Source organism: Thamnophis elegans, chromosome 10 (assembly GCF_009769535.1).
Source record: "Thamnophis elegans isolate rThaEle1 chromosome 10, rThaEle1.pri, whole genome shotgun sequence".
Classification (NCBI taxonomy): domain Eukaryota; kingdom Metazoa; phylum Chordata; class Lepidosauria; order Squamata; family Colubridae; genus Thamnophis; species Thamnophis elegans.
This window is the reverse complement of record NC_045550.1, coordinates 52,854,935-52,867,385: the sequence shown is the minus strand read 5'-3', so window position 1 is coordinate 52,867,385 and position 12,451 is coordinate 52,854,935. Positions and strand designations below refer to the sequence as shown.

The following is a 12,451-nucleotide window of genomic DNA, read 5'->3' as shown; positions in this document are numbered from 1 at the left end:
TGGAGTCCAAGTCCGACCGAAACCGAGCAATTTTGTCCGCTAAGAATTGGGCATATTCTTCAGCTCTGCCCTGCAAGGGTTCCCCCGCCTCCCTTTTGTTCAGTAGGGAGCGGGTTATCCTAAACAGGGCGGCTGGACGGGACTCAGCGGATGCTACCAGGGTGGCTATATGCGATCTTTTTGCAGCCCTAAGTGCCCTGGTGTATTCCCTGGTGCAGGCGGTTACCATTGCCCGGTTCGGTTCGGACTTATCGGACCTCCAACGGTGCTCTAGGCATCTCCTCCGGCGCTTCATCTCCCGGAGTTCCTCGGTAAACCAAGGGGGTCTCCGGGATCCGCCGCCTCGGAGGAGCCGCAGTGGCGCAATCCGGTCGAGGGCCTCCGACGCTGCCGAGTGCCACGCAGCAGCCAGAGTCTCCACCGGACTGTGGGCGAAAGTGTCAGGAATAACCCCAAGCTCTGTCTGGAACCTTGACGGCTCCATAAGACGCCTGGGGGCGGAACCACCTGGTCGGTTCCTCCTCCCTACAGTGGGGGTTTGGCCTCCGGAAGTCGAGCCTCAGTAGGTAATGGTCTGACCACGACAGGGTATGATGTCACTCCCCCTCAGACCAAGATCACAAATCCACTGCTCCGAGAGAAATACGAGGTCAAGCATGTGCCCCGCTGAATGGGTTGGGCCCCGAATTACTTGGGTCAAGCCCATGGCTGTCATGGAAGCCATGAACTCCTGCGCCCCATCAGAGTTTTCGCCGAGCGACGGCAAATTAAAGTCCCCCAGGACCATCAACCTAGGGAACTCAATTGCCAGCTCGGCTACCGACTCGAGGAGCGAGGGGAGGGCTGCTGCAACGCTGTTGGGAGGCAGGTACGTTAGCAGCAGACCCACTTGACCCTTGAGGTCCAACTTTAACAGCAAAGACTCACACCCGACAATCTCCGGAGCAGGGACCCTACGAGGAACTAACGACTCTCGGATAACAGCGGCCACACCCCCACCCCTTCCCTGGGCTCTCGGCTGATGCAGCACCTGAAATCCTTCTGGGCACAGCTCTACAAGGGGACTCCTCCCTCTGGGCCCAGCCAGGTTTCAGTAATACATGCCAGGTCTGCCCTCTCGTCTAAAATTAAGTCCCGGACGAGAGGAGCTTTATGTACAACAGACCTGGCATTTAGCGACAACAGCCTGAGACCAGGGTCCTGACTACTTGCACCATCTGGTCTTGGAGTGGGACTCCTAGGGCCGGAAGGAGGGATCTCTGTAATGTAGCGAACCCTCCTTCCCCGGTAATGGCCTGCCCTAAAGTCCCGCCGTATCTGCCCCTCCCTGTTACGACCGCAATACCCCGACCCTCTCCCGTGTCTCTGGTCCCCTCAACCACCCCCGTGGCCTCCGCAACTCCCGGCAGGTCCTCCGAATCACGCATACTTATACACTCCCCCAAGCAGTCCCCACGTAAAAAGTTAAAAACACAAAATTACAACAATATGATCATAAAAGTGGGACATTCATTCATCTCAAGCGTACCTCATGCATAACCCATACAAGAAAGAAGAAAAAGATGAAAGAAAAGAAAGAGATTATAAATTATAAATTGCGCAAAAAATTAATTAATTTAAAGTGCGAATAGTTCTGGGAAGGTCCAAAAAGTCCAAGATGGTTGAGGCAAGGAGAGGCCTTCTATGTACTGTAAGTACCCCCGCTCGGCCGGTAATGGCGCTATCTGTGTAGCAGGTCCAAGGCGGCATCAGGCAACAATGGCCGTGGCAGATGGAAGTCCAAATAGAAGAGCAGATGAGATATACTCCAAAAAGTCCAAAAGCCGCATTCCAAAAGGATTCTAATCTCGCCCAGCAAAAGGCCCTGCGATGGCGATGGCCTAGTGGAGGGGGGAATGCACCAACAGGGGAGGCCAAGCCGAGGGGAGAGGAAGGGGGGTGCAATAGCAACAGATGGAGACAGCCTCCCATTCTCTCCCAGTGCTGTTCCAGGCTAACCGCCTTCTCCCTGGGGCGATGAATAGTCCAATGCAAGTCCACAGCAACCAAACACAGACGGGATAAAGAAAGTAGCATAAAGGGGGGGGGGAGATTCCTCTCAGCCAGCAAGTGGAGGAGAGTTAAGGCTCTCTCAAGTCAGACAGGTCACGACGAACCTCCAACAATAGTTACCCACCGTCTCTAGCCGAGTTGGGCCGCAACGCCTTCCAAGCGGCACCCGGACGGTATCTTTAAACGCTGCTCTAAATCAGCTGGGCCGCGGCGTCTTCCGGGCGTCCCCGAACGGCATCAGCGTCTTTCGCGAAAGGCAGCCTCGAGAGCAGAATCTCTCCAGTCCGCTGCCTGCACCAGACTCTCCGTAAAATCGCTCGTGCCCTGGTCTCTCTTCAGGCTCCGAACGGCACCCGGGCGATGTCTTTAAGCGCCTCACTAATCAGCTGGGCCGCGGCTTCTTCCGGGCACCTCCGAGCGGCGTCGGCGTTTTTCGTGGAGGGCAGCCTTGGAGAGCAAAAACTCTCCAGTCCGCTGCCAGCACCAGACCCTCCGAGAAATCGCTCGTGCCCTGGTCTCTCTCAAGCTCGATTTTCTCGGGGCAATTTCTCCTTCTTTGGCTATTTTTCCCGTGTAGACGCCGGAGCGAAAAGCCCGGTAGCCATGTTCCTTCGCACATGCGCAGATATGTTTTAGCCTCCAGTCCCCTAATCATCTTTGTTGCTCTTTTCTGCACTCTTTCTGGAGCCGCGAAATCTTTTCTACCTTGTGGCTACCAAAACTGAATGCATTATTCCAAGCGTTGGCCTACCAAGGCATTATAAAGTGGTATAACACTTCATGTGATCTTGATTCTATCCCTCTGTTTAAGCAGCCTAGAACTGTGTTGGCTTTTTTGGCAGCTGCTGCACACTGCTGTCTATATTTAAATGGCTGTCCACTAGGACTCCAAGATCCCTTTCACAGTTACTACTGTTGAGCAAGGTACCACAATACTGTACCTGTGCATTACGTTTTTCTTGCCTAAATGTAGAACCTTACTCTTTTCACCATTGAATTTCATTTTGTAGATAGTGCCCAATGTTCAAGTTTGTCAAGATCCTTCTGTATCTTAAGCCTGTCTTCTGGAATGTTGGCTATTCCTTCCAGCTTGGTGTCATCTGTAAATTTGATGAGTTCCCCATTTATTCCCTCATCCAAATCATTGCTGAAGATGTTGAAGAGTACTGGGCCTAAAACAGAGCCTTGGGGGTACTCCACCTCATACACTGCACACACTCCACTGCATTCGATTCTGACGGATGAAATGAATTATTTCTTTAAGTGAATGTAGTTGGCTAACTGATATTCTCAGTTCACAAGTTTCTTTTTCTTTGTTTATTAGTTTGATCAGTAGCTAGTGTTCTTTCATGAATATTATTATGGTTGTCCTATTTTTTTATTTTTATTTTTTTACTGAGTGGACTACAGAATCACTGTGTTGATTGTGAGAAGCGTATCAACCTTATAAATGTAAATAATTTGTTTAAAATGATGGGAAGAGAACATCCAGTTTGTTTAGTGTTGATTAATAATGTATTTGCTTCATCTCACTCTCAGAATATATGGAAGCAATTAGTGGATAATCCAATTGATGTATCGTATGTCTTGAGTGATTCGTTCCATCAAAATTCTGGGTGGTTCTGCATTTTTTTAAAAACAGGGTCTTATTCTGGAGGAATGACACAAAACCTGCATTTATTTTTGCATACATCTTTGCCAACCTACGAGCTTAATGTGAATCTAAAATTTAAATTTAGTGCAAATTTTAATGCAACGTGATAAGCACTTAGCACCTAGTGTATTTTAGCTGAGAAATATTTCAAAGGGTAGGCGAAAGAACTTGGTGAATTATGGCCTCATTTGTACCGCAACAGACTCCGTTTTGGCAGACAAAGACTCTGTGCTTGAAAGATATCCATGATAGATATTTCCAGCACTCCTACATTAGACCATGTATCAGTTTCATTTTTATGGCCCTGTGTATCAACTATTCCAGATCTTTCAACCACAGTTAATAGACTGGCCAAACGTATGCCCGTACAGTTCTCAGTGATATGTGAGCTTTCAGATTTAAACCTTTGCAATAGCCCAGCCTGTCTGTGTTTTTGCCTGTCCTTTATTTTTATTTTATTTTTAAAGTTAATGCTTATTTTCTGAATTCCTGGAGCCTGCAGGAATAAGAGCAGCAGAATCTGTTTGATTTATCTGCAGGTGGTGGGCAATCCAGATCAGAAGGAAGACAATCTGGATGAGCAGTACCAGGAAGAGGGAGAAGAAGAGGTAAGTAAGGTGAAATTATGAACCTCCACTTCGCAGGTTTATGGTGAGGATAATATATGGCGGTGGGTTGAATTATGTGTCCTGTTGTTCTTGGAGGAAGGGCAGGGCTGAATGATGGAAAACATTACAGAAAAAAACTGTGATAATAGATCTGAGTGGAACCCTAAGCCCATATTTTTCAAGTCCAACAATGTAATGTATAGTCCACAGGTAGTCTCTGCAAGCAAGGACAAGCTCAAGCAGTACATAGCAATAGCAATAGCAGTTAGACTTATATACCGCTTCATAGGGCTTTCAGCCCTCTCTAAGCGGTTTACAGAGTCAGCATATGGCCCCCAACAATCAGGGTCCTCATTTTATCCACCTCGGAAGGATGGAAGGCTGAGTCAACCCTGAGCCGGTGAGATTTGAACAGTCCGAACTGCAGAACTGCAGTCAGCTGAAGTAGCCTGCAGTGCTGCATTTAACCACTGTGGCCACCTCGGCCTTTGTTACATAGCCCAAAGAAGTACTTCACGTACAGGTGGTCCTCAATTTAACGGCCATAATTGGAGCCCCAAATTTATGTTGCTAAGTGAGAAATTTGTTAAGTGAGTTTTGCCCCATTTTACGACTTTTCTTGCCACATTTGTTAAATGAATCACTTGCAGTTGTTAAATTAGTAAACATGGTTGTTAAAGTGAATCTGGTTTCCCCATTGACTTTGCTTGTCAGGAGGTCCCAAAAGGGGATCACATGACTTCCGGGACACTGAAACCGTCATAAATGTGAGTTAGTTGTCAAGCATCCAGATGCAAATCACATGACCATGGGGATGCTGCAATGGTCATAAGTGTGAAAAAATGGTCATAAATCTCTTTTTTCCAGTGGTGTTGTAACTTTGAACAGTCACTAAATGTTGTAAGGTGAGGACTAACTGTACTTCATAATCCTATTGGGTTAGAGGAGGAAACAGGATTATAACTGCCAGAAATTTTTACGGACGGGTAATTCTTAGAACTTTATTCCAAGCCATTAAAAAGAAAATTGGTCTTCTTTCTTTCTTGCTTTCTTGCTTTCTTGCTTTCTTGCTTTCTTGCTTCTCTATAGCTTCCCACTCAACCAAGGGACTTACAATTCTAAAACTATAAAACAGTTAAAAGCAATAAAGCAGTAAAATACATCCACCAAATAAATACATACAGTAGCCAAGATAAATGTTTTATACCCGATAGGCACAGTATAGCCCAAATGTATACTTTATCTTCTACTAGCTGATAACCCGGCGTTGCTGGGTATTCATTTATAGGAGGAAAAATGGCCGGAGCATGGGAGGAGATCGCAATGGATTTCATCGTAGAACTCCAGACATGTAATTTCTAATGTTGGATTTCCCCCTTAAACAGATGGAGTGCCCTTGTGGAGTACGTGAAGCCGTTAACATGGCAAATCCACTGCGCTGTACATTAGAAGCCATTTTACGGCAGTACAGTAGAAGCCATTTTAAGGCACAGCAAGCTGTAGCTTACAGACACACACACCCAAGGGTTGTTAGCGCGTGTCTATACCACCACAGTATTTTCTCTCCAGAGAGTAATCATCTGTGTACTAAGTTTGGTTGAAATTGGCTCGAGGCATTCCAGAGTTATGCTCGGATACATACACACATACAACCATTTTTATATATATATGAATATCACTTTGTTCTTAGATAAGTATGTTTTTATTAGGCCAAGGAGATCTACCCGAAGAGAAGAAAAGGGAGCTGGAACACAATGGTGAAGATCCATATGGGGAAAATGATGAAAATGTAAGTACTGCACAATTAAATAATGAAGCGAAGAAGATGCTACAGTGGGAAATGGACTCGGATCTAAAATGTTGTTACTTATCCATTGAATCGCTTAACTATTACTCTTTCTGCTTTGATAAAAGCAAATGTATTCCTTATTTAAAGCAAATAAGTCGTAATCAGCATTTGGACTGGCAAACAGTTTGATCCTCATACCAGTTTTCAGAATTTTTACAAACATAACAGATGCCAAATTCAATAGAATCAGTGATATAGCCCTTGTGTGTGTGGGGGGGGGGGGGGAAGGGACTGCTAATTAGATTGTAGTGAAACCAGGAATGAATACCAGGGATGTATGGATTTACCTGTGAAGCACTATCACAAATCTGCACAGCATTAATAAAATGCTAACAAAGGTCCATTTGGGTGAAGGGATGCAAGCTTTTTCCAACCTGATTGCACTTGGCTTTTTATCCGGAACGTGCAGGCAGGGGAGGCAGAAACCTCACCACTGTCATCATGAAAAGAAAAAAAATGTAAAGGAAAAGGCTGAGCTAGTTGCTGCCAGAGTCACCATGGATGACTCTGCTTAGTGCTTAACTGTTAAAAAAGCCTCTAAAAAGTGCCCTCTACAGGAGGAGGTGGGAGAATGATGTGCCTCATCTAGTCTGGTGTTTTATGATCACTCGAGCAGAGTTAAGCAAGGGTTAAAAGCTGAAAAATTCCTGACGTAGGTGAGGCACATCGTTTCTCCCGCCTCCTCTGTAGAGGGCACTTTTTTAGAGGGCTTTTTAAACAGTTAAGCACTAAGCAGAGTCATCCATGGTGACTCTGGCAACAACTAGCCCAGCCTGACCTCAGTTCTTGCCTTTTCCTTTTACATTTTTTTTCTTTTCATGATGGCAAGCAAGAGCAGAGTTGAAATCCTCTCTGAAACAGCTGGAAAAGGTATGTGTGTAGGTCGGAGGGAGGGGGAGGAATTCAAACTCATCCTCAAGTGTAGATCCCTTCCCAAGTTTAGTTTGATTGCATGCAGAGCTACATTGCCTTACACACAAACAAACAAAGTATATAAGCCCAGCTTCACTAATTACAAATTTGAAAAGGCCAACATGGCTCCACCTGCAATCAAAGGCTCGGATCAGCAGGCAGCAGGGGAATCGGGGGGGGGGGGGGGTATGGCAGAGGAACTGCTTTCAAGCCATTGGAAAATATATCCAATCCAACTTCTGTGTTTGTGTTTGTTTGAGAGTGAGGTGAGTGAGACAGGGATCCAACTTCTCTGTGTGCGTGTGTCTGTTTGAGAGAGGGGGGAGGAGGGAGAGGGAGAAGAAAAAGAATGATGGAAAACTTTTTCGCAAAGGAGAAAAACAAATGCTGTCGCTTTAAATTGGAAACTGATCATGCCTGGCTGTGGAATTCTGGGAGTTGAAGTCCACAAGTCTAAAAAATTTGAAACCCCTGTGCCAGTGCCTCACCAGCCATAAACCTCACTGCATGTCACTGCTTTTTATCACCATCTTTCCCAATAGGCAACTCAGGAGAGACCAATAGAACATTACATTATTTTAAACAAAATGACAATAATATTCATTAAAAATAGATAAACAGGATTGCATTTAATCATTTTGCTGCTGGATGGGTTCGGTGACTCCAAATGCTTATTTATTTTTTGTTTATTTATTTGTTTGTTGTTTGTCAGATGAAATACAAATCCGAATGAGCAAATAAAAAAATTAAAATGTGACAAGAGCAATAGGAAACATTAGTGACTTACATACTTCCATTGGGGGGGGACCTCTTAAATATGGGGTGAGTTCCATGACGTTAGCTAAAGCTGTGAAAGTTGGCGTCTGAGACAATTCAATCGGATAAGATTATGTTGTTTAGAAGCTGCACACTTCATTTATGACTGTGTCATCTTTAAAGAAGCGAAAGGTATAGGAAGCTAATATCATTACACATACTCCTTTGAATTTTCTGCCGTTTCCAGAAAATTATCTGGAAGAGAGGGAGGGAAGCAATTCCATCTGTTTTGGTGTAACAATTAGAATACTATAGAATTTAATCTAAATTTAAATCAGAATAGAGCTGGAAGAGACCTTGGAAGTCTTCTAGTCCAGGCCTATCAAACTGGCTGCCAGCAGGCCAGATGCATCACATGCAGGCCACGCCCACCCCGGCTCCGCAAAGCCAAAAAAGTCACGAGACGTCATGTGACACAGTCAAGTTTGACACCCATGCTCTAGTCCAATCTGCTCAAGAAGGAAGCCCTATACCATTTCAGACAAGTGGCTATCTAGTCTCTTCTTAAAAACCTGTAGTAATGAAGCACCCACAACCTCTAAAGCAAGGGCTTGCACTGGTTAATTGTCCTCACTGTTAGGAAGTTTCACCTTAATTCCAAGTTGCTTCTCTCCTTGATTAGTTTCCATCCTTTATATTTCCAGTTATAAAATGTATTAGTTTTACTTCCCAAAATATATCCCTTTCCCTATTTTGCTTGGTTTTTTTTTTTTTCCAATTTGTGTTCTGAAATCATCTCTCTCTCTTACCAATTTTGGATATCCAGGCTGAAGAAAAGGTGAGCGAAGGAGTTGATCAAGAGGAAGACATTCAGGAAGGAAGCAACAGAAAGAAGGACACGATGAAAACTATGAGGAAGAGGAAGAGGAAGAAGAGGAAGATGGTGCTCCTGTTGCAGATAAAAGCCGCCGCCGAGGGGAATGTAATTCTGGGATTGTTTCTTGACATTACGTGGAAGAAAAAGGAACGAGGGCAAGAACAAAATTGTGTAGATTCTAGAGAGAGAGAAAGAGAGAGAGAAAATGAGCCTTTTAACAAAAATGATATATTATATTTTTTTTTATTGGAGGGTTTTTGTGCATTTATATGAATACAGTATTTTTAGGTTGCATTCTTAATATAAGTTTTATGGAACAAAAATAGAATAGGAAAAGTATTCTTTTTTTTCTTAATTTTTATGGTGCTTTTTTTTTTTTTTTAAGGGTGCATGTGTTTTGTTTGGCATTGCCCAAATGGTGAGAAGCCAAGGTATTCTTTAAGCCAACGATAAAACTAGTGCCTGAGTTTGAAGCTTGAGGAAGGGCTGACTGCTTCCCTATATCTCAATTCATTCACTTCTGTGAGCTTGCCGGTTGCTGACCTGCTCTGTGATCGTTTTGGTTAGAATCAGTTTTCCCAGGTGTCATAGAATGCAGATGTTGTTAGCACAGATTTATAACAGCTTATGTTGGCATGTTCCAAAAGGCACAGTGAAAGGTGAATGAATGCCTGACCTTGTGTCAGATCAGAGTGTTCATTTCACTTCTATGTTTGTAGGCCGACTATTACCCTTCTGTCCAACCTTATGAACTCCCCAGTGGTTGCCCATCATATGACACAGAATGCTAGTCTAGATGGTTGTTTTGTTCTGATCAGCAGGGTAGCTTTTATGTTTGGTTCTGCCTTACATGACCTAGTTCTTCTTCAGGGGTGTTAGGATTGCAACTGGGTAGAAATTTGGGGACTTAACAGCCATAACTCAACTAGATGGTATGAAGCTGAAAAATCCGCCTTAACCCAAGATTGGTTGTCATCCATTGATCAAGATAGAATGTTCTTAGTCTTTCACATTGACTTGTTTTCATTTTCTATGAAAGCGCACATTTGAAAACTATGGAAATTGCTTCTTGAGTGGACCTGTGTACATTTTTGCTATTAGAAACTCCCATTTTGTCTAGTTTAAAAGGTGATATGTATATGTGTGTCTCTTCTTCCTCTGGTTTATTTGCAGTCAATCATACTTTGTTTTTCACCATTGTCTAATTTATAAAAAGTCACACTGGACTAACTTTTTAAGTTTTTAAAAAATAGCTTTCCCTAAAGGCCTTTTCTTTTATCACAATGATCTTGGTTATATCAATTCAAAGTACAGGAAGTATTTTATACATACAAAAAGCTAGTGTGTTGGGATTAATCGAATAGTACAGGATTGGAAGTATATTTATATATTTTTTTTCTTGTTGAGTATCTTGGTCCAAAAGTCCAGATGGCTGTTCTTTATTGCACTGGATTTTAGCCCAGATTTGTTAGCCCTGTCACCCCTCTAGCATCTGAAACAGTACAGCATAGACACAAGTTAATCACTTAAGTTTAGTCATGGAAAACTTTACCTGGTGTCTAATATACCATATGTTCTCTATTCTACTCTACAAAGTTCCGCTTGCACACCCCTTCCATTATCCATGCTCCCTATTTTTAAGGCACTCTTTCTTGTTTTGTTTAAATTTTAAGGGATGTTTCTAGTAGTCATACTCACAAGAGAATTAGATATTGTTTTCCTCAGATATTCTGGTCTTAAATGGACTTTTTCCATATACTTGTTTTGGGCCAACTATGAAACATTTAAAAAAGGAAGATGTGGATAGCTAGAGGGAGCCTTTGGCCAACTCTCTTGCTTTATTCATGCTTGTATTTCTGACGTCAAGTTCTTAATAACTTCCAAATGATCTTGGAGCATCTTTATTGTTCCTTAGGGTGCTAGGAAACAGAGGCAATTTTCTTTTGAATCTGCTCATCTTTGGAACTAAGTATGAGAACTGTATGTCAACTGACCAATCTGTGTCAAAATCGGTAACCGAATGTTTTCAAATGCTCATAGTGTTTGAAGTTTCAATACTTGTAGCCATTCCTGTCTTCTTCAGATATTAGACTTGTTTTGATTAACCAATAGTGCTTGCCTCATGCACTTGCTGATGGACTAATCAATATACATTAATATGTGCATGCACAGAAGGTAACAGTGCCTCCACCACCTGATGCTATAAGGATCACAAATGCTGTACAACTACCTGGGAAGTAAAAGCTTGTTCCCAAACACAATAGACTATGACCTCCAACACATATTCTATGCAGATCCTGGAAAGAAGCCTCTCACCTCCTGTGCCACAGAGCCCTGATGAAGATCCCATCCCAAAAGTCATTTTCCTCACTATAATTCTCCCCCTTATCTTTTGCACAAGAGGGGGAATTTCACATATACACACATTGGGGGAAAATCCCAAGTTCAAGGTTTATTCAATGTTTCTGCTTGCATCCAATAATGTCAGGTATGTGAACCGTATATGTGGATTTCATTATGTTTATACTGGTCTTTAGCCTGTATTGGTCTCTGGTGCTACTCCCCCCCATCCCCCCCCCTTAATACAGTGCACTGGGAATAGGGGATATTCGTGAAGTTTGTCAAATGTTTGTAACTTGCAGTATATGCACATATACACATATGCATACCTACCAATATCCTTGCACATTTCAATTATTTATGGCAGTCTTCCCCAACTCGAGCATGGACTTTACTTCCCAGAATTCCGCATCTTAGCATGGTGATTACTGAGAAGAGTTTGAAGGTTTGGAAGATTCCTTCATGCACAGGCCAATTGTACATCTTCTGGGACAATGGTTTTTCAAATGTGGCAGCTTGAAAATGTGTGCACTTCAACTCCCAGAATTCCCCAGGTAATTGAAGAATTGAAACTCCACACTTCTTCAAGTTGCCAAGGTTAGGACACAATATTCTAGAGCGTTTTTCAGAAGCACAAAACCTTCTTCAGATCATGTGTGAAATTCCATTTTATTTGCATCACAGGAAAAAAATAATAATTCAATGCTGGAGAATCTTTTCCCTTTTTTTTTCTTTAAGATACACCACAACCACCATAATGGAAAATTTCATTTAGTCTTTTTATATGAATGTAATATAATTCATTTTGTACTAACCTGATGGTATTTACTTTTGTAAATGTTTTGAACCATATCTTTATACATTTTTTTAAAAAATGATTTTGTGTTAAACATGGCATCCAATTGTATATGTATAACAATACAAATCTGAGTTTACTAATTAAACAAAATTATCTTACAGGTGGTGAAAGAACTTCCCTGTTTACAGTTATGTAAAGTGTATGATATGTACATACCCTTTGGAATACAAATATTTTGATAAAATTTTGTGTATTTTTCATGCCTTGGGGCAGTATTTAATTTTTCTGAGGCTTTAACTGAAGACCATCAATAAATGGTAGAATTTGAAATAATGCTGATTTTAAGGTGTATGCTTTTTAATTTATTTCTACTATTGTGCTGGCTATAAATTCAAGCAATGTGCACCATCCAAGTAGATGAGTAACATTGCTTTTCATAATCAAGTTCAAATAATCTGGGTTTTGATTCATAAATCATTTTTCTGATCATTGCAACAAATATAAGTAGGTGATCAAGAAAAGAATGTATAGAATCAAGATCTAGCAATGACCCTGTTAAAATATAATGCTTATCATAAGTACATAAACATAAGTTTGGATTTGA

At 42.3% G+C, this 12,451-nt stretch overlaps 1 protein-coding gene across 1 annotated transcript in view; it reads left to right on the top strand.

Annotated features, from left to right (window-relative positions):
* The window catches only part of GOLIM4 (golgi integral membrane protein 4), a 76,682-nt gene extending 64,502 nt beyond the window's left edge, over positions 1-12,180 (top strand). Inside the window, 4 exon segments of the mRNA XM_032224979.1 lie at positions 4,246-4,318; positions 6,024-6,103; positions 8,658-8,706; positions 8,709-12,180. Of these exon segments, the coding sequence (XP_032080870.1) occupies positions 4,246-4,318; positions 6,024-6,103; positions 8,658-8,706; positions 8,709-8,836 (330 nt within the window). The 3' untranslated portion in view covers positions 8,837-12,180.
* Positions 12,181-12,451: the final 271 nt, after the last annotated feature.